Source organism: Hypanus sabinus, chromosome 12 (genome assembly GCF_030144855.1).
Source record: "Hypanus sabinus isolate sHypSab1 chromosome 12, sHypSab1.hap1, whole genome shotgun sequence".
Lineage (NCBI taxonomy): Eukaryota > Metazoa > Chordata > Chondrichthyes > Myliobatiformes > Dasyatidae > Hypanus > Hypanus sabinus.
Window position 1 is genome coordinate 109644380 of NC_082717.1, and position 22701 is coordinate 109667080.

At 40.9% G+C, this 22701-nt stretch overlaps 1 protein-coding gene across 2 annotated transcripts in view; it reads left to right on the forward strand.

The window, feature by feature from the left end:
- The window catches only part of LOC132403284 (kinesin-like protein KIF13B), a 249855-nt gene that overhangs the window by 43930 nt on the left and 183224 nt on the right, over nt 1–22701 (forward strand). For both annotated transcript variants that reach the window (XM_059986723.1, XM_059986722.1), the window contains exon 2: nt 9365–9458. In XM_059986723.1, coding sequence (XP_059842706.1) covers nt 9365–9458 — 94 coding nt within the window. The remainder of the gene's footprint in view (nt 1–9364; nt 9459–22701) is intronic.

Here is a 22701-nt window from a genome sequence, read left to right on the forward strand (position 1 = left end):
GAGACATTTAGATAGGCATGTGAATATGAGGAAAGTGGAGGCATATGAATATTGTGTAGGCGGAAGAAATTAGTTTGATTACTAATGTAGTTGGTTTGCCACAAGATTGTGGACTGAAGGAGCTGTGCCTGTGCCGTACTGTTCTATGTAAAAATCTGAGATGTTTTAAACTATTGGCCACTGCCTACAGAAGTAGCAGAAATTAGCACAAAAATATTCCAGTTGCATCATTGCAGTGTGTTGATATATCAAATACTTATGCCCTTGGGCTCTGAGTTTGTTTATTCACCTACAGCATATCCTGTACATACCAAAAAAATTCTTTATACTTGGCCACATTCTCTCTCTCTATTCTGTGTTCCCCCTGTGTCAATTGGATTAAGTTCTGTTGGCCATGAAATAAAGATAGTTTTGCATGCTGCATCTGAAAAACTCTGGCCAAGGACATTTTTTAGCAAATTACTTGGTGATCAATTGTCTCGCTACTAATAGCTTATCGCACACAGTGTGCTGTCTAGCAAACGGGCAAATTTGATAATTGAACATTACTACCCATTTGCAGCATGATGCTCATCCCCAGATATTGAACAAAACCCATCATTATACGTTCTGTTACTGGAGAATGAGATAATCTGTGGAAGAATTCTCAGGCTGCTGGAGTTGGGTTTTGTAAGTGTAATCGGAAATTGTTAACATTATTTTGCTTGTTTAAAAAGTTTATTTTTGTGCTGTTTGCTGGTCTGGTGACATTTACAAATAGCACATGACACCATAATACGTAGGAACACAATTAGACCATTCAGCCCATTGATGGAATGGCAGAGAGGCTCAAAGTTAAGTTCAAAGTAAATTTATTATCAAAGTACATGTATGTCACCATATACAACCCTGATTTGTTTTCTTGCAGGCATTCTGAATAAGTCCAACAACCATAATAGAATCAATGAAAGACTGCAACAACTGAGTGTACAACCAGTGTGCAAAAGACAATAAACCGTGCTAATACAAAAAGAATTAAGAAATAATATTCTTAATAAATAAATTAGCAATAAATATTGGGAACATGAGTTAAAGACAATAGACAATAGACGATAGGTGCAGAAGTAGACCATTCGGCCCCTCGAGTCTGCACCGCCATTCTGAGATCATGGCTGATCATTCACTATCAATACCCAGTCCCTGCCTTGTCCCCATATCCCTTGATTCCCCTATCCATCAGATATCTATCTAGCTCCTTCTTGAAAGCATCCAGAGAATTGGCCTCCACCGTCTTCCGAGGCAGTGCATTCCACACCTCCACAACTCTCTGGGAGAAGAAGCTCTTCCTCAACTCTGTTTTAAATAACTGACCTCTTATTCTCAATCCATGCCCTCTGGTACTGGACTCTCCCAACATCTGGAACATATTTCCTGCCTCAATCCTATCAAATCCTTTAATTATCTTAAACGGTTCAATCAGATCCCCTCTCAATCTCCTCAATTCCAGTGTGTACAAGCCCAATCTCTCCAATCTCTCTGCGTAAGACAGCCCTGCCATCCCAGGAATCAACCTAGTGAATCTACGCTGCACTTCCTCAATTGCCAGAATGTCCTTCCTTAAACTTGGAGACCAAAACTGTACACAATATTCCAGGTGTGGTCTCACCAGGGCCCTGTACAAATGCAAAAGGACATCCTTGCTCTTGTACTCAATACCCCTTGTAACAAAGGCCAACATTCCATTTGCCCTCTTCACTGCCTGTTGCACTTGCTCATTCACCTTCATTGACTGGTGAACTAGGACTCCTAGGTCTCTTTGCATTTCTCCCTTACCTAACTCTACACCATTCAGACAATACTCTGCCCTCTTGTTCCTGCTTCCAAAGTAGATAACTTCACATTTATTCACATTGAATGACATCTGCCAAGTATCTGCCCACTCACCCAAAAAAATTCCAGTTGCATCATTTGTCCTTGAAAATGAGTCCTTTTGAGGTTGTGGGAACATTTTGGTGATGGGGCAAGTGAAGAAGAGCGAAGTTATCCCCTTTCATTCAAGAATATGATGGTTGAGGGGTAATACTGTTCCTGACCCTGGTGGCACAAGTCCTGAGGCTCCTGTACCACCTCCCTGACGGCAGCAGCAAGAAGAGAGTATGATCTGAGTGGTGGGGGTCACTGATGAGGGGTGCTGCTTTCTTATGACATTGCACTGTTTAGATGTGCTCAGTGTTGTAGAGGACTTTACCCATGATGGACTGCGCCACATCCATGACATTTTGTAGGCTGTTCTCTTCAAAGGCATTGGTATTTTCATACCAGGCTGTGATGCAACCGGTCAATATACTCTCCACCACACAACTATAGAAGTTTCTCAAAGTTTTAGAAATGCTGAATCTTTGCAAGCTCCTAAGAAGTAGAGGTACCGTCATGCTTTCTTCGAAATTACACTTGCCTGCTGTGCCCAGGACAGGTCTCCCAAAATGATAACACCGAGGAATTTAAAGTTGCTGACCCTCTCCACCTTTGATCCTCCATTAATGTTTGGCTCCAGTTTCCTCCCCATGAAGTCAATAATCAACTCCTTGGTCTTGCTGACATTGAGTGAGAGGTTGTTGTTGTGGCACCACTCAATCTGCCTCCTATAGGCTGATTTATCATCACCTTTGATTCAGCCTACGACAGTGGTGTCATCAGCAAACTTGTATATGGCATTGGTGCTGTACTTAGCCTCACAGTCATAAATGTAAAATGGGTTGACAGAGGAGAAAGAGTGGCACTGCTGGTAAAAAAAAAATGAAATCAAGGTAGAAAGAGATGGCAGAAGATCAGAAGATGTATAATCCTACAATCAAACATAAATAATGGAAAAACCTGCAAGGGTAAGAAGTCACTGATAAGAGTTATTTACAGGCCTCCAAGCAATAGCTAGGATGTGGCCACAAATTGCAGTGGGATATAGAAAAAGCAAAGTTACATTAGTCATGGAGATTTTCAATATGGAGATAGACTGCGGAAATCAACTTAATGCTGGATTCCAAGAGAGAATTTGTGGAGTGCCTCTGAGATTGCTTTTTGGAGCAGCTTATGGTTGTGCACACAAGGGGATCAGCAATCCTAGTTGGGATGTTCTGTAATGAACCAATTATTGATTAGGGAGCCTAAGGTTGTGAGGAAATGGTGATCATAATGTGATCATGTGCTGAGTAGTTATGTGGATTTTTCCAGCACATTTTCAATCTGAGTCTTGGTCTGGAAAGGTCCCAACTGTGTGGTCCCAGTACCTAAGAAGGGCCAGCTGGAATTCTTGAATGACTATCGACGAGTGGCCCTGTCCTCGCACATCATGAAGCTCTGAGAGATGCTGGTCCTGGCTTGCCTCCAACCCCTGGTCAGATCAGCCCTGGATCCCCTGCAGTTTGCCTACCAGGAGTGCAGTGGGGTCGATGATGTTGTCATCTGCGTGCTGAACAGAGCCTACTCCCATTTGGATAAGTAGGACAGCACTGTGAGATCATGTTTTTCGATCTCTCAAGTACCTTCGATTCGATACAGCTATCATTGCTGGGGGTAAAGCTCCATTCAATGCAGATCGGCACTTCCATTGTATCCTGCATAATGGACTGCCTGACTGACAGACCACAGTATGTGTGGCTTCAGAGTTGTGTGTCGGACATGGCTAAAAGCAGCACTGGGACCCCCACATAGGGCTATATTGACTCCCTTTCTGTTTACCCCTGTATACCTTTAGATACAACGCTGAGTCATGTCATCTGCAGAAATTCTCTGATGACTCAGTGGTTGGGTGTATAGAAGGAGGACGGAAGGATGAATACAGGGTCCTGGTGGAGGACTTTGTCGAATGGTGCAAGCTGAATCATCCAGCTCAATATCAGTAAGACAAAAAAGATGGTGATGAACTTTAGGAAGACTAAGCCTATACTGCTCCCCATCACTATTGATGGTGAGGATGTGGATGTGGTAAGACAAGTACCTGGGGCTGCACCTGGATGACAGACCTGAGTGGAGCACCAACCTAGACACTGTGTACAAGGGCCAGAATCACCTCTATTTCCTGAGGAGACTGAGGTCATTTGAAGTATGCAGACCTGTCCTTCACTTGTTCTACCAGTTTGTTGTCACCAGTGCAATCTGCTATGCAGTGGTGTACTGGGGCAATGGCATCAACAAGTTTGGTGCCAACAGGCTCAATAAACTGATTAGAAATGGTGGCTCTGTAGGAGTCAAACTGGACACACTGGAGCCTGTGGTAGAACAAAGGATCCCACAGAAAATCCAGACAGTGTTTCTCACCCTCTACATGCCACCTTGGCTGAACAGAGGAGCACTTTCAGTAATAGACTAAGACAACTGTGCTGCTCCAAAGAGCGCTTTATGAGGTCATTAGGCTCTATAATGAGTCAACTTTAGCCGGGGAAGTGATGACCCTCTCCTGTTAGACTGTTAGTGGTAACTTATTTTTATTCTTTCTTACTTCTCTTCTAATGTTTATCTCTGTGCACTTGTAATGCTATTGTGATACTAGTTTCCTTTGGGATCAATAAAGAATCTACCTAGAATTCACCCTGCAATATCAGAAAGAGAAGCTAAAGTCAGATGTATTGGTAGTACAGTGGAGTAAAGGGAATTATAGAGGCATGAGAGAGGAACTGACAACAAACTGATTGAAAGGGCATACCAGCAGGGATGATGGCAGAGCAGCATTGGTTGGATATTCTGGGTGCAGTTCGGAAGGCATAGTATAGATATAGCCCAAAGAAGAGGAAGTATTCTCAAGGAAGGATGACGCAACCATGGATGATAAGGGAAGACAAGACCAACATAAAAGCAAAACAGAGGGCATACAATAGAGCAAAAATTAGTGGGAAGTTGGAAGATTGGGAAATTTTTAAAAACCACAGAAGGCAACTTTTAAAAAAAGTGTTATAAAAACCATGAAGATGAAGGTAAGTTGGCCAGTAATATCAAAAGTGATACCAAAGTATTTTCAGATATATAGAAAGTAAAAGAGAGGTGAGAATAGACATTTGGACTGCTGGAAAATGATGCTGGAGAGATAGTAACAGGGGACAAGGAAATGACGGATGAACTGATTAAGTATTTTACATCAGTCTTCACTGAGGTAGTATGCCGCAAGTTCGAGAGTGTTAGGTGGCAGAAGTGAGTGCAGTTGTTATTTCTACAGAGATGGTGTTTGGGAAACTGAAAGGTCTGAAGGTGGATGAGTCAGCTGGACATGATGGACTAACTCCTAGGGTTCTAAAAGAGGTAGCTGAAGAAATTGTAGAGGCATTAGCAATGATCTTTCAAGAGTCATTAGATTCTGGCTTGGTCCTGGAGGACTGGAAGTTTGGACATGTCACTCCAAGAAGGGAGAGAGAGACAGAAGAAAGGAAATTATAGGCCAGTGAGCCTGACCTCGGTGGTTGGGAAAATTTTGGAGTTGGTTTCAGGGTACTTGGAGGCGCATGACTAAATAGGCCAGAGTCAGCGTTGTTTCCTTAAGGGGAAATATTACTTGACAAATCTATTGGAAATTTTTAAAGAAATCACAAGCAGGTCTTTTGTATTTGGTCTACAACTGTTTTAATAAATCCGTGGCAACCATGGTGTATTCATTCAGGTTCATAGAACATGTTAAATGATATTGGCCATTGACCCATTGATTTACATAGAACAGTACAGCACGATGTTGTGCCGACCCTTTAACCTACTTCAAGATTAATTGCACCCTTCCCTCCTGCATAGCCCTCTGTTTCCCTTTCACCCATGTGCCTACCTTGGTCTCTTGTATATCCCTAATGTATCTTCCTCTCCACTTTGTATCTCCCGGCACCCACCACTTTGAGTAAATTACCTGCCTCTGGCATTTCTCCTTATACTTTCCTCCCAACACTAAAATTATGCCCCCTGCAGATTTGATGATTACCAATGCATGTTTACATATGTCTATGAGTATGTTTCCAGATTTCCAAGAAAAACTTGCTCTGAGCTTAGGTAACTTAGGTTGAACTAGTTAGAAACAGTGGATTGTGGGTTTCCATAGTGGCACTGTTGCACCCTGGACTGAAAACTTGTACTTCTGTGTTCAGAAATTTTAAGAGTGGTTTCAGTGTTTCCAAATACCCAATATGGGCAAATAAATAATGCCAGTCACTTCCCCACAAACACGAGAAAATGTGTATATGCTTGACATCCAAAGCATCACACCCACAATGCTTTAGGAACTCAGCAAGCCAGACAGCATTTCTGTGAAAGAGTAAACAGTTGATGTTGTGGGCCAAGACCCTTCATTTAGTCTTTCCCATAGATGCTTCCTGGTCAGCTGGGTTCCTCCAGCATTTTGTGTGTGTTGCTCAGCATTGCTTCCTTGGTTTTGTATTCTAAATGAATGTTAACATTGCATTTGCTTCCCTTACCACCCATTCAGCCTGCAAGTTAACCTTTAGGGAATCCTGCACAAGGATTCTCAAGTCCCTCTGCATCTCTGATTTTGAACTTGCTCCCCATTTACAAAATAGTCCACCCCTTTAATCCTTCAGCCAAAGTGCATGACCATGCACTCCCCTACATTATATTTGATCCGCCACTTCTTTGCCCATTCCCTCAATCTGTCTGTGCCCTTCTGCAGCCTCCCTGCCCTTTCACCTATCTTTATATTGTCTGCAAACTTGGCAACAAAGCCATCAATTTTATCATCCAAATTATTGACATGCAACGTGAAAAGAAGCAGTGCAGACATTAACCCCGTGGCACGCCACTTGTCACCAGCAGCCAACCAGAAAGGGCCCCTTTATTCCCACTTGCCTTCTGCCAGTCAGCCGATCTTTTATCCATCCTAGTACCTTTCTTGTAATACCATGGGCTCTTATGTTGTTAAGTACCCTCCTGTGCAGTGCTGTCTCAAAGGCCTTCTGAAAATCCAAATAAGCAAAATCCACTGACTCTCTTTTGCGTATCCTGCCTGTATTTTCCTCAATGAATTCCAACAGATTTGTCAGGCAAAATTTCCCCTTGAGAAAACCATGCTGACTTTTGTCTATTTTATCATCTGCCTTCAGGTATCCCTAAACTTCATCTTTAATGATAGACTGCAATGCCTTCCTGACCACTGATGTCAGGCTAACTGGCCTGTGATTTCCTTTCTTCTGTCTCCCTCCCTCCCTTCTTAAAGACTGGAGTGACATTTTCAGTTTTCCAGTCCTCAGGAACCATTCCAGTATCTAATGATCCTTGAAAGTTCATTATTAATGCTTTCACAATCTCTTCAGTCACCTCCTTTGGAACCCTGGAGTGTAGTCCATCTGGTCCAAGTTACTTATCTACCTTCAGACCCTTCAGCTTCCCAAGTACCTTCTCCCAAGTAATAGCAACGAGACTCACTCCTGTCTCCTAACATGCTCAAATTTCTGGCATACAGCTGGTGTTTTCCATAGTGAAGACTGGTGCAAAATACTTAAGGTTGTCTGCTATTTCTTTGTCCCCATTTTTTATTTACCTCTTCAGCATCATTTTCTAGTGGTCGGGTATCCACTCTTGCCTCTCTTTTATTTACTTTATATATCTGAAAATACTTTTGGTACCCTCTGATATTATTGGTTAGGCTGCATTCATATTTCATCTTTTCTCTCCTAGTGCTTTTTTAGTTGCCTTCTGTGAGTCCCCTTAACTTCTGACTAATTTTTGCTATATTGTATGCCCTCTGTTGCTTTTTTACTGTCTTTGACTTCCCTGGTCACCCATGGTTGTAGGGCCTGGATGGTGAGGATTCTTTATTTTTAAATATAGGGACAGCCAGAGTGATCTGCCCAAATGTCTTTGAAGTGTAATTGTATCTGCCTCAAACACTTGCAGTTTATTCCATATGTGAAAAACTTTTCCTTTAGGTCTCTTAAGTCTATCCTGTCCCAGTTTAAATCTATGCCCTCCAGTGTTTGAATGAGTTTCCCTTAGAAAACGACTGTGTGCATTCACCTTATTTATGATTCTCATGATTTTGTAATTGAAAGTGATGCCATTGATCCTATCCTCAGTGAAATCTAAATGTGCATCTTCATCTTAAGTGCAAGAGGCCTTGGAGTTCAGGAGGGCAAACCCATTTTCAATTTTTCATTCCATAGCCAATGTTGCCTTGGGACCTGTATTAACTCTTGCATCATTGTTGGATGATCCCAGCAGAGGCTGAATGCTTTGCTTCGCTGCTAACAGGATGAATTTGGTGCTGCATTGGCAAGAGTACTGAATTTTCTTTCAAAGTCAAATGAAATTCAATGCAAAGTACATATGTGTTACTATACAGTACCTTGAGATTCATTTTCTTGCTGGCATTTAGAGATGAACAAAAGACAAATTGTGCAAATAATAAAAACAAAATACTGTGAACATGAGTTGTAGAGCCTTGACAGTGAGTCCATAGGTTGTTGAATAAGGTGAGTGAAATTATCCCTCTCAGTTCAGGAGCCTGATGGTTGTAGGGTATTAACTGTTCCTGAACCTGGTGGTGTGGATCTGAGAGTCCTGTACCTTCTGCTTGATGGCAGAAGTGAGAAGAGAGTATGGCCTGGATGGTAGCGATTCTTTATTTTTAAATATAAGGATTGTTATAGACCTCTTGTGTGCCTCTAATCTCGTAAGGTCCCAGAAATTCATCAAGACTAGAAATTGAACAAAAAGCATGCAAATTAGGAATAGGAAAATCAAAAAAGCATGAAGACTAAAGATGTGGTTAAGGTGAAGAGATGAGGTAGGGAGTTTCAATGAGCTGAATGGAATATGAGTCAGTAATAAGGACACAGTGTATGCTGCAGTGAGAAAAGTGGAGATTAGTTGTGTTTGTCACAGGTACATTAAAAAATCAAAACATGCAGTGAAATGCTTTGTTTATGTCAACAAGCAACATAGTCCAAGGATGTGCTGGAGCAACCCACAAGTGTCCCTGTGCTTCCAGTGCCCAGATAGCATATCCACAACTTACTAACCCTAACCATGTGGTTAGGAATGTGAGAGGAAACCTGAGCCCCCGGGAAGGTCCCTGTGGTCACCAGGCGATTGTACAAACTCCTTGTAGACAGCAGCAGAAATTGAACCTTGATTGCTAGTACTGTAAAGCATTACACTAACTGCAACCCCAAAGAGCGTAGAAAGTGCATGTGAGAACGTAATGAGATGCAGATCATAGAATGAAATGTGGTCACATAATAGGAAAGTGATCACCTGCATTTATAGAATACATTTTAGATCCTTTTATGTTGGGGATTCCTTAAAATACCATTACCAAAGATTGAGAGTCCTTTGGACCTCAAAGAGATTTATTTCAGTCTCACATCTGTTTTAGTAAATAATGCATAATTTTTCTTCATTTTAGAGATTGATTTGAAGACCAAATGTGTTGTGGATGTGGAAGGCAATCAGACCATCCTAACTCCAGCTAATGCAAACCTCAGCAAAGGAGATGCCAGGTAAGGTCTAATCCATATTTTGGATAAGTGCTAGTTTGCTTGCTGATGATATGTTTTCTAGTGTAGTGCGGGTTTAAAGAGACTTCTGAGTCACCCAGTTGTTAGATGAGAGCAAAATTTTGAAATACTACTTTAAACTGTTGCATGCAGCATCTTAATTCTCAAAATGAACTCTTCGGGATCAGAGCACTTTTCCTTCCAACTGCATGTTAGTATACACTGATTGCTATCTGCCTGTAGACTAATTCTGTTTCTAAACTGAATTGATCGAGCTGTATAAGTGTTCTTGTAATTTCTTCCTATTGTCAGAAGTTGAGAATTTTTAGAAAGCCAGAGGTTTTTGAAGGTCAATGCATTAGATCTGCATCTCTTGCTGTTCCAAGAAAAACAACCCAGTTTGTTTAATAATATAATATATAGCTTAAAGTGATATTTTAAAGCTGTATTCTTTATAACATAATTGTGAATTATGCATCATAAACCTATGAACTCTGATATTACCATTGCTGTATTTGTTCAGTTCTTTTGAAAACTGCTTTACAAGTGGAGCACCCAGACCTGCACACAATACAACTTGGACAGCGTTAAGGCAGGAGCTCATAGTGGCTGTGATACTCACAGCACAGAAGTGCCAGATGGTCACTTAATCTTGACTTGAGTCCACATTCGTTAATGTCTTTGGAGTCAGCAAATCAATTGGACCAGCTGAGATCTGAACAGGTTGGCAACTGACTGTCCTGTGGCCAGTGACTTGCTTCCCAACACCCAAGGCACAAATTAGGAACAGTTTCCTCCAATTTACTGGATCAGTGTAGTGCTATCAGTTCTCAACTGTATTCAGAGCAAAGCTGTCCATTGATTGGCATCCATCAAGCATTGATTTGCTCTACCACTAGTGTATTTGGCTGTGGTCTGCAAATGATCTGTAGTACTTACCCATTGCTCCCTCCTCCCTAACCTGTGAATACGATCATCAAGAAGAACAAAGACAACATGGAAGACGTGTAGGTTCTCCTCCAAGTTGCACATAATTACAACTTAGAAATATATTGCCAGTGGATCTAAATCCCAGCGTCTCCATGCAAAGACACCGAGAATACTTTAGTCAGAGGAGCTACAGCGGTTCATGGAAATGGCTGACTACCACCTTCACAAAGCCATTTAGGGACGGCTGGTGATGCCCAGATCCCAAAATGAATAAAATTGCAGAAGAGATTATGCAGATGTTGGATATCCAGAGCAACACACAAGAAATCCCGGAGGAACTCAACAGGTCTGTGGAAAGTGACTCTTCATCAGGATTCAATAAAATAATCCCTGCTATCTGTTACTGTGTACTTTTGAGCAAGGGATTCACTTGTGTGATGATGGACACAAAGGTTGTGTCCATCATTAGGGACCCCCGTCACCCAGGTCATGCCTTGTTCTCATTGCTCCCATCAGGAAGGAGGTATAGAAGCCTGAAGGCACGCACTCAATGATTCAGGAACAGTTGCTTGCCCTCTGCCACCCAATTTCTAAATGAACATTGAACCCACGAGCGTTATATATTTTTTGTATTGCATTGCACTGCTACTGCAAAGACGACAAATTTCACAGCATATGCCAGGGATATTAAATCTGATTCTGATGTGAACATCACTCTGGAAAAAAATCTTTAAATATCAGTGCTTTTCTGTTCATAATCCAAAGATTAGCTTTGTCAATGTCTGATACATTGAAGCAGAGTCTCATATTTGGTATTAAAAAGTGCATCAGTTATAAACCAAAGAGAATGCGAAATAAATGATTGTGTCAAATTATAACTAATGTGTGAGAAATTTGAAAATGGTAGAATTGTACACTTTACTAAATCTATTGGTTTGCTCTTTTATTTATTGTTTTTTGGATCTTTTTTTAGATCCCTGATTTAGAAAACAATTCAAGGTATCTCTCACTATTCTTGCCTATAATGTTACATCAACATGTTTATGCCCTACAGTTACATATGTTTGGTTGCTTAGTTGCTCCCTGCTTCTAGTTTATTACCCAGTTACCTTGTTGGCTTGTATGTTTTGTCATCCATTCTTTTCTTTCCTATCTTGAAGCTCAATATGCCTTTTGTAGCTCGGAGAGGAGCTGTGTCTAGCTGGAGACTGATCGTTGCTGCTTGTAGATCCACATGAGAGTGCAATTGTTTTAGTTCTGCCTCCCTAAGGAAAAACACTTTCATGTAACTGAGTTCAGAGAGTAGCTGTGTGAAACCTATTAAGACCAGTCCATTTTCTTGTAATTTATCACAGAGGTCAAAGAAATTTCTGAGTGGTAGACCCACTGGGCTAGTTTCCCAGGATCACAATAGCAGTGAAAAATTGGAGCAGATAAAAACTATAAATGTTGGTAAATTAGTACAAGACTTAATTAAAGCACAGCACAGTATTATTGCATTTTTTTTCAATTTGGATTTCATGCCTCCAATTGATAATGATTGCTTATTGCCTTGAGTGCAGCCGTGTTCCTCTGTAAAACTAATGACCACACGTGGTTTTCTTAATCTTATTGTTATCACTGAATGTGCAATAATGGTTGAGGTCCAGCACAATAATTGTTTTGTACAGGATATCCAGTGTTGGCTTTCAGAGGAGTCTCCTGATCTGAGGGAGTTGGAAGGAATGCATGTTAGGCTTATTATTGAGATGTTTTATTCTAATTTTTAAATGTCGTAGCTTGGCAAGATTACTGAGAAATTCAAGCAATATATTGTAAAATAGAATTCAAATAATTAAAAATGCTCTTATTAAGACCATAATACTGGGGAAGAGAATTGGAACATTCAGGCCTTCGAATCTGTTTGGCCATTCCGTCATGGCTGGTTTATACTGTAAAGCCCATACTGTGAAAGGGATGGATGGTTTGGAGTTTGTAAAATGTGTGCAGGATAGTTTTTTGCAGCAATACATAGAGGTACTAACTAGAGAAGGGGCAGTGTTGAATCTTCTGTTAGGGAATGAAATAGGTCAGGTGACGGAGGTATGTGTTGGGGAGCACTTCGTGTCCAGTGATCATAGTGCCATTAGTTTCAATATAATTATGGAGAAGGATAGGACTGGACCCAGGGTTGTGATTTTTGATTGGAGAAAGGCTAACTTTGAGGAGATGTGAAAGGATTTAGGAGTGGATTGGGACAATTTGTTTTATGGGAAGGATGTAATGGAGAAATGGAGGTCATTTAAAGGTGAAATTTTGAGGGTGCAGAATCTTTATGTTTCTGTTAGGTTGAAAGGAAAGGTTAAAAGTTTGAGAAAGCCATGATTTTCAAGGGATATTGGGAACTTGGTTAGGGAAAAGAGAGATATCTACAATAAATATAGGCAGCATGGAGTAAATGAGGAGCTCGATGAATATAAAGAATGTAAGAAAAATCTTAAGAAATAAATTAGATAAGCTAAAAGAAGATACGAGGTTGCTTTGGCAAGTAAGGTGAAAATAAATCCGAAGGGTTTCTACCGTTATATTAATAGCAAAAGGATAGTGAGGGATAAAATTGGTCCCTTAGAGAATCAGAGTGGACAGCTATGTGTGGAGCCGAAAGAGATGGGGGAGATTTTGAACAATTTCTTTTCTTTGGTATTCACTAAGGAGAAGGATATTGAATTGTGTAAGGTAAGGGAAATAAGTAGGGAAGTTATGGAAACTATGACGATTAAAGAGGAGGAAGTGCTGGCGCTTTTAAGGAATAAAAGTGGATAAATCTCCAGGTCCTGACAGGATATTCCCTAGGACCATGAGGGAAGTTAGTGTAGAAATAGCAGAGGCTCTGACAGAAATATTTCAAATGTCATTAGAAACAGGGATTGTGCTGGAGGATTGGCGTATTGCTCATGTGGTTCCATTGTTTAAAAAGGGTTCTAAGAGTAAACCTAGCAATTATAGGCCTGTCAGTTTGGTGTCAGTGGTGGGTAAATTAATAGAAAGTATTCTTAGAAATGGTATATATAATTATCTGGATAGACAGGGTCTGATTAGGAACAGTCAACATGGATTTGTGCGTGGAAGGTCATGATTGACAAATCTTATGAATTTTTTTGAAAAAGTTACTAGGAAAGTTGACGAGGGTAAAGCAGTGGATGTTGTCTATATGGACTTCAGTAAGGTCCTTGACAAGGTTCCGCACGGAAGGTTAGTTAGGAAGGTTCAATCGTTAGGTATTAATATTGAAGCAGTAAAATGAATTCAACAGTGGCTGGATGGGATATGCCAGAGAGTAGTGGTGGATAACTGTTTGTCAGGTTGGAGGCCGGTGACTAGTGGTGTGCCTCAGGGATCTGTACTAGGTCTAATGTTGTTTGTCATATACATTAATGATCTGGATGATGGGGTGGTAAATTGGGTTAGTAAGTATGCAGATGATACTAAGGTAGCTGGTGTTGTGGATAATGAAGTAGGTTTTCAAAGCTTGCAGAGATATTTAGGCCAGTTAGAAGAGTGGGCTGAACGATGGCGGATGGAGTTTAATACTGATAAGTGTGAGGTGCTGCATTTTGGTAGGAATAATCCAAATAGGACATGCATGGTAAATGGTAGGGCACTGAAGAATGCAGTAGAACAGAGTGATCTAGGAATAATAGTGCATAGTTCCCTGAAGGTGGAATCTCATGTGGGTAGGGTGGTGAAGAAGGCTTTTGGTATGTTAGCATTTATAAATCAGAGTATTGAATATAGGAGTTGGGATGTAATGTTAAAATTGTACAAGGCATTGGTAAGGCCGAATTTGTATTGTGTACAGTTCTGGTCACCAAATTATAGGAAAGATGTCAACAAAATAGAGAGAGTACAGAGAAGATTTACTAGAATGTTAACTGGGTTTCAGCACCCAAGTTACAGGGAAAGGTTGAACAAGTTAGGTCTTTATTCTTTGGAGTGTAGAAGGTTGAGGGGGGACTTGATAGAGGTATTTAAAATTATGAGGGGGATAGATAGAGTTGACGTGGATAGGCTTTTTCCATTGAGAGTAGGGGAGATTCAAACAAGAGGACATGAGTTGAGAGTTAGGGGGCAAAAGTTTAAGGGTAACATGTGGGGGAATTTTTTTACTCAGATTGGTAGCTGTGTGGAATGAGCTTCCAATAGAAGTGGTAGAGGCAGGTCCGGTATTGTCATTTAAAGTAAAATTGCATAGGTATATGGACAGGAAAGGAATGGAGGGCTATGGTCTGAGTGCGGGCCAGTGGGACTAGGTGAGAGTAAGTATTCGGCATGGACTGGAAGGGCCGAGACGGCCTGTTTCCGTGCTGTAATTGTTATATGGTTATTATGCCTCTCAATCCCATTCTCCTGCCTTCTCCCTATAATCTTATTATCAAAGTACCTACATGTTACTACTTACTATCTTGAGATTCATCTTCTTGCAGGCATTTACAATAGAATAAAGAAATACAGTAAAATCAATGAAAAAAAACTATGCACAAAGAAAGACTGACAAACAACCAATTTACAAGAAGACAAACAGTGCAAATACACAATAAATAAACAAACAAAAAAAACTGACAAGATGAGTGTGGAATCCTTGAAAGTGAGTTCATAGGTTGTGGAATCAGTTCAGAGTTGAGGTGACTGAAGTTATCAGCTCTCTTCCACCCATTTATCAGGAATGCTATGTATGACCTTGGTATTGTTAAGGATCGTTCTCACCCATCCAACAATCTCTTTGACTCCCTACCATTAGGCGGAGGTATTATAGCATTAGGCCAAGAGCTGTTAGTTTGGGAAACAGCTTTCTCCCCCAGGCTGTGAAAGTACTGAACTTCCTACCACCACTCAGGTCTCATCATGTGGGAAGCACCAGTAGCGTTATATCGTTTACTTTTTAACTTGTGTTGTAAATGTATCTTGTGTTTAAATGCAAATCTTCTGGAATATATTTTGTAATTTGTTTTTTTTGTGGTAATATTAGTTTGTGTTGTGTGTGAGTGATATGTACTGTGTTGTGCACATTGGTCCAGATGAACAATGTTTTATTTGGTGGATGTGTACGGTTGAATGACAATAAACTTGAACTTGAGTTATGTGTGCCCTCATTGAGGGGTGGCTCCTGAGTTTTGCAAAGCAGTTGTATTTTCCGGAGTCTTATTGTGGGAGAGCTATGTTGTATAGCGGTGGCAGATTAATGGTTTTGCAGTTGATAGGTGTACAGTAAGTGCAATGTTCTGTATGGTTCAGTAAAGGAATTGACCTTTATTTGGAATTTGGTTTCTCTGCACATACAAAAGCTCTATTTGCATAGCTATGATGATTTAAGTCTGTGTGAATTTGATTATGAAGGGGTGATGATCAGATTCCCATTAGTTTTTTTTGATTAGCTGTACTCTAGTGGTAAGTTTGTTCATGAGGTGTGAGAAAAATGCTTGTCGAGAATGAGTCTGCAATCCTGGCAAGACAATCGTAGCCCAGTGATTCCTGTCACCTTTCACGCTTCTGTCCTTCATGGACAGCTACAGCAGACACCTCGGGACACTGAAGAAATACCAGCATCACTTTAAATAAGAGAACCAGTGTTGGTATCCCTTCCCAGGCAGCTTTCCTCATACCCATTTCATTCAACTGCATAGGCTACTTTGTTTACATGCTTGACAGTAGACTGCTGAAATGACCACCCACCTCTGCAATATAACATGCAAGTACATCAAGTGATTTGAGAGGCAAATATTCACAAATGCATGCAAATATACGCTGCTAAACTACCCATCCACCTGCCCCAGCTCCTGCTTTGTACCTGCCCCCACCCAAACCCCACCCCTTGCGTTCACCCACTCCTCTTCTCAGCTGGAAGACTGAATTCCATTCTGGCCTTGTCAGCCATGCCAGACCCTGCAGATAAAAGGAAGAAGTTGTAAGCTGATTTGCTCAGTTGTTTGTAGAATTGTGAATTACACTGAGAAAATGAAGCCAGTTTTTAAATATCTAATGCAGCTTAGTATTTGCTGATACTAAGATTGATTAGATTAAGATTAGCTTTATTTAAGTCATCTGGGGAAAGAAACAAATTCATATATTAAAGCTATTTTGAATTCCATGGAGCATGTGGGGATCTTCCGATATCCAGGCAGTCTGTCTTTCTTTCTTTTTAGTTAGGGATGTTAAAGGGGGGGGGAGGGCTAAGGGGAGGAGGGTGTGGGCTGATATATATATATATTTTACCCCCCCCCACTATTCTATTCTATGTAATTATCTTAAAAAAATCAAATAAAAAGAATAAAAAAAAGATTAGCTTTGATTGCAACTCACAGTGAAGTGTGTTGTTTGTACCATATCAGTGACAGTTGTGCTGAGGGCAGCCCACAAATGTTGCCAGGCTATCGGTGCCAACGTAGCATGCCACCAGCTCAATAACCCTAACCAGTAGGTCTCTGTCTGGGTTGGTAGGTTAATTGATCACCATAAATTGCCCTGAGTATGTTGGCGAATGGTAGAATCAGGGTGAATTGTTGAGAATGTGAGGAGAATTAAAACAAAAGGAATTAACATAGAATTAGTGTACAATACTTGATCAGTATGTGGGATGAAGGGACTACTTCCACTCAAGATTGTTTGTTGTCATTCATCAGTGTAAAGGAGACTGAAGTGATTGTTACTCTGGATCCAATGCAGCACAAGTATACAATAACCATAAAACACTACATTTAAATAAAAAATCAATCCTATAAAACACAATGTACAAGTAATTGTTTTGTACATGGACCTATTGTATGTAGAGAAAGCAGGTGATGGGGGTTAATAAGTGGAGGTGTTGATCAGCCTAATGACTTGGGGGAAGTCACTGCTTTGACCCTGTGGTCCTGCCTGTGGATGTGATGTAGACTCTTCCTTGATGGGAGTGGGATAAACAGTTCATGAGCATGCTGTATCTCTCTCTGCTTCTGACTACTCATAATAGGAGTGGGGAAGAAGAGTTGTTTCACAAAATGGGATGACAAAAATGCAGAAATATTTTAAAAATTTTGCAACATAACGTGGATTTAGCAATGCACATATTTGTATATTTACATATGCAAACAAGCCCCCTTGTAAGACCATAATACATAGGAGAATTAGGCCATTTGGTTCATCAACTCTTCTGTACCATTCCGTTATGGCTGATTAAATATCCGTCCCCTTTTTTCCTGCTTTCTCCCTGTAACCTGTGATGCCCTTATTAGCCAAGAACCTATCAGCCTCTGCTTTAAATGTACTCAATACATTGGCCTCCACAGATTCGCTACCTTTTGGCTGAAGGAATTCCTGTCTCTGTATTCTACATGGAGATCCCTCTTGTCAGAGGCTGTGCCCTCAGGCCCTAGACTAGCCCAGTATCAGAAACATCCTCTCGGCATCCATGTACCCAGACCTTTCAATATTTCATTGAGACCCCCCACCTCATTCTTCTAAACTGCTGCAAGTACAGACCCAGAATCATCAAACACTCCTCATGGGTTAACCCTTTCACTCCCAAAATCATTTTGTGAACCTTTTCTGGACCCTCTCTGATGTCAGCACATCTTTTCTTAGATAAGGGCTCAAAGCTGCTCTCAATACTTCGTGAGACCTCAGTATTACATCCTTGCTCTAAAATTCCAGTCCTCTTGAAATTCAGGCTAGCATTGTATTTGCATTCCTTACCACCGACACAACTTGCAAATTAACCTTTAGCAGGTGATCCCAACTTGCAACCCATTGGTTAATGCTAGGGATCAATGATGTTTAAAAAGGTTGGGGACCCTGCTTTAAGAAATCCTGCGCAAGAACTCCCAAGTCCCTTTGCAACTGTGATTGCCTTCCTTGCCACCAACTCAATCTGCAAGTTAACCTTTAGGGGAATCCTGCAAGTTGACCTTTAAGGACTCCCAAGTACAGTACTGTACAAAAGTCTAAACCACATGTATAGCTAGGGTGCCCAGGACCTTTGCACAGTACTCTATATTGGTTAAGACGTGAAGGTGTTTGGGAAACAGAAGTAAGAGTACTTAGCTTTCTATTGGCTCAGTAGTATTAAGTGTTTGGTAACTGGAAATACATAATATACAATACTGTGCAAAAGTCTTCAGCACCCTGGCTATATAGATGTGTCTTAGACTTTTGCATAGTACTGCATATGGAAACAGCATAGAAAACTAAATTGTACAGATACATGGATTATTAAAATCAGTCATCCATTTTAATGGGGCCATAATAAAACCAATCAAACATCTGCCTTGAAGTTAAAAGGTTGTCCATGCCCAAGAGAAAAACATCTGACACCAGAATGAGGCAGAACGTTGGATGCTCAGAAGCCCAACCAGAAGCTAAGTTTGACCTGAATTAAAGGGGGGTCACATCAGAAATTCGTCCTTTAAAAAAAATGAAAATTTTTCTCATAATACAAAACTGAAGTTTGGAAGTGTGAAGTGAATTTCCTGTTTCTTCCCCTCCATCACCCCTGATGCTGTGACAAAGAACATAATCATCAAAAGAAGTGCATTACTGCCAAGCTCTTAGCTGGAAGTCATTTAGCTAATGACAGTAAATCAAAGGGCACGGTTACTAATTGTGAGCAGGTCTTTTGTGGCTTGTGTGTATTTGGTATCAAAACATTGTCATATCAGTGATGTCTGTCAGTGTTCAACATTTACCTTAAACAGGTAAATGCCCATTACTCACAGGGTAGCATTCCTAACACTTTAAAATTAAGATGTAAAATGAAAATTCAGACTTTAAATTACATCTCTCATTCTAAAGCAGGTCCGTCAAATTTTGACAAATGTACATGATTAGGTTTTCGTGTTTAATGCAGTTTTATTTGATTAGAGATGTATAGGACACAATGTTATGGAATGATGGAATCTTAATCACTGATCCATTTTACAACTGTACAAATTGTTACTCAGTGTTTTTAGGGCAAATGTCAGGAAGTACTCTGCATACAGTGATAAATATTTAAGTGGTCAGGTGGGCTAATGGATGCAATAATTTGGAATCAATTCACAGGAAAATGTTTTAATGAGTCTATTTTAAGTTTAATGGCACTAGGGAATTAAATAATCTTATTTCTCTGTGCAAGTTGATAGGTTTTTTTATATCATATGATTTATCTATATTCTAAATAGTTTGTGTCACGAACAAATCAGAAAATCTACAGATGCTGGAAATCCAAGCAACACGCACAAAATGCTGGGGGAGCTCAGCAGGCCAGGCAGTATCAATGGAAAAAAGCACAGTCAACATTTTGGCTGGAAACGTTGACTGTGCTTTTTTCCATAGATGCAGCCTGGCCTGCTGAGTTCCTCCAGCATTTTGGGTGTGTTGCTTGGGTCATGAACAGCTTTTATAGTGCAACAGTGCTTAATTTGTATTGTTTGTAGAATTGGTTTGCATCAGTTTTTTTAATTGTTGTAGTCAAGGCCCTAAGACATGGGAGCAGAACTAAGCCATTCGCCCCATCAAGTCTGCTCCACAATTTCATCATGGCTGATCCATTTCCCTCTCAACTCCATTCTTCTGCCTTCTCTCCATAACCTTTCACATCCTGACTAGTCAAGAGCCTCTGCCTTAAGTGCGTCCAGTGACCTGACAAAGAACTCCACAGAATCACCACTCTGTGGCTGAAGAAATTCCTTCTCATCCCTGTACTAAACAGACGTTCCTCTATTTTGAAGCTGTGCCCTCTGGTCTTTGACACCCTCACCAAAGTACAGTTCTTTTAGGGAATGGGACCCCCTCTTGGGGTTTCACAACTGGCCGTTGTTCGGCATGCCAAGGGCTCGGCCTAAGAGTACAGCTCGCCTTCGTGGGTTGAGATCTCATGGCTCTGGAGACGGGTGGATCAGAGGTCAGTGTCGTGTGTCGTCAGAAAATCTACGGCTGTGTGCCCAGAGACCTGAGATCTTTGGGCACAGAGCTTGAAAGACTTTTAACATCGTAAACCAGCGAGTTATTTGTTATGTCTCCCTTCTTTCTCCATTATTAGGAGGAGAGAGAGAGCCTGTAGTATGTCGAATACCGGGTGAACAATGTAGTCCTTGGAATACTGCAAGCCTGTGTTCTTGCTGTTGCCTTGCATGCTTGAGTGTTCGGTGGTGGGTGCCGATGCTTTTTTTAATGCCGGTGGGGGGAGGGGGGATTGTTGCTTGCTGCCACTTATGCATGGGAGGGAGGGGACTTTAGGGTTCTAACATTTAACTGTCGTTCATTCTTTGGGGGCACTCTGTTTTTTGTGGATGGTTGCAAAGAAAAATTTCAGGATGTATATTGTATACATTTCTCTGACATTAAATGTACCTTTTGAAACGTTTGAAAGGAAACATCCTCTTCACAAGTATTCTATCTAGGCCTTCCAATATTCAATAGGTTTCAGAGGTACCCCCTCATTTTTCTAAATTCCAGTTTGTATAGGCCCAGAGCCTTCAATCGTTGTGCATATGACAGTACTTTAGTTCTCGGAATCTTTCTTGTGAACCTCCCCTGAGCTGTCGCCAAAGTCAGCACATCTTTTACATCCTGCAAATTAACCTTTAGTGATTCCTGCACAAGGACACTCGAATCCCTTTGTATCTTGGGATTTTTGAATTTTCTTCCCATTTTGAAAATAGTCTATGCTTTTTTTTCCTTCTACCAAAGTGCATGACCATACACTTCCCAGCACTGTATTCCATCTGCCACCTCTCTGCCCATTCTCCTAATCTGTCTAAATCCTTTTTCAGCCTCTCTGCTTTCTCAATACCACCTGTCTATCCACACATCTTTTGTATCGTTTGCAAACTTTGCAACAAAGCCATCAATTTCACCATCCAAATTGTTTGCATACGACAAAAATAAGAAGAAGTGGTCCCAACAGTGACACCTTTGGAAGACCACTAGTCACCAGCAGCCAAGCAGAAAAGGCTCCCTTTATTCCTGCTCTTTGCCTCCTGCCAATCAGCCAACACTATTCATGTTGGAATCTTTCCTGTAATACTGTGGCTTCTCAACCTGTTAAGCAGCCTTGTGTGTGGCACCTTGTCAAAGACCTTTTGAAATTCCAAGTCCACAACATCTACTGATTCTCCTTTGTCTATCCTGCTTGTTAATTTTTCAAAGAATTCCAACAGATTTGTCAGACAGACAAGATTTTCCCTGAAGGGAATCATCCTGACTTTGGCTTATTTTGTCATGTGCCTCCAAATATCTCAAAACCACATCCTTAACAATTTACTCCAGCATCTTCCCAACCACTGAGGTCAGACTAACTGGCCGATAATTTCCTTCCTTCTGCCTCCTTCCCTTTTTGAAGAGTGGAGTAACAGTAGCAATTTTCCGGTCCTCCTGAATCATGGCTGAAATCTATTGATTCTAGAAGGATCATTACTTGTGCCTCCACAGTATCTTCAGCTACCTCTTTCAGAACCTTTCAAGTCCAGGTGACTTATCTACCTTCAGACCTCTTCCCAAGCACTCACTTCTGCCCCCTGACATCCTCAAACTTCTGGCATACTGGTGGTGTCTTCCACAAAATGCAAAATGCTTAATCGGTTTGTCCACCATTTCCTTGCCCCCCATTATATGTAAAAACTTTTGAAACAATTTTTGATATTATTGGCTAACTTACCTTCATATTTCATCTTTTTACCCCTTTATGGGTTTTTTAGTTGTTTTCTGTTAGTTTAAAAAAAATTTCAATCCTCTAACTTCCCATTAATTTTTACTTTATTATATGCCCCCCTAATTTGCTTTTATGTTGGCTTTGACTTCCTCTGTCACCCACAGTTGTGTCATCCTTCCTTTAGAATACTTCCTCTTCTTTGGGATGTATCTATCCTGCACCTTCAAAATTGCTTCCAGAATCTCCAGACACTGCTGCTCTGCTGTCATCCCTGCTAGTGTCCCTTCCAATCAGTTTTCTGCCACTTCTCCTCTCATGCTTCTGTTATTCCCTTCACTGTACTACCAATACATCTGACTTTAGTTTCTTCCTCTCAAATGGCAGCTATCACACTCTGATCACCGTTTCCTTTACCTTGAGGTCCACCCGTTGAGGGGTTGGGCAGAGGGAGGGGAAGTGGTCGGTGCCTTACTGCTGCTTGTGCGTGGCAGGGGGAGTTGGGGGGACTCCGGGGTTCTAACGCTTTAACTATCATTCATTCCTTGGAGCATTCCTCTGTTTTCGTGGATGTTTGCAAAGAAAAAGAATTTCAGGATATATATTGTATACATTTCTCTGACATTAAATGTACCTATTAAAACCTACCTATTGAAACCTAATCATATTGAAACCAAA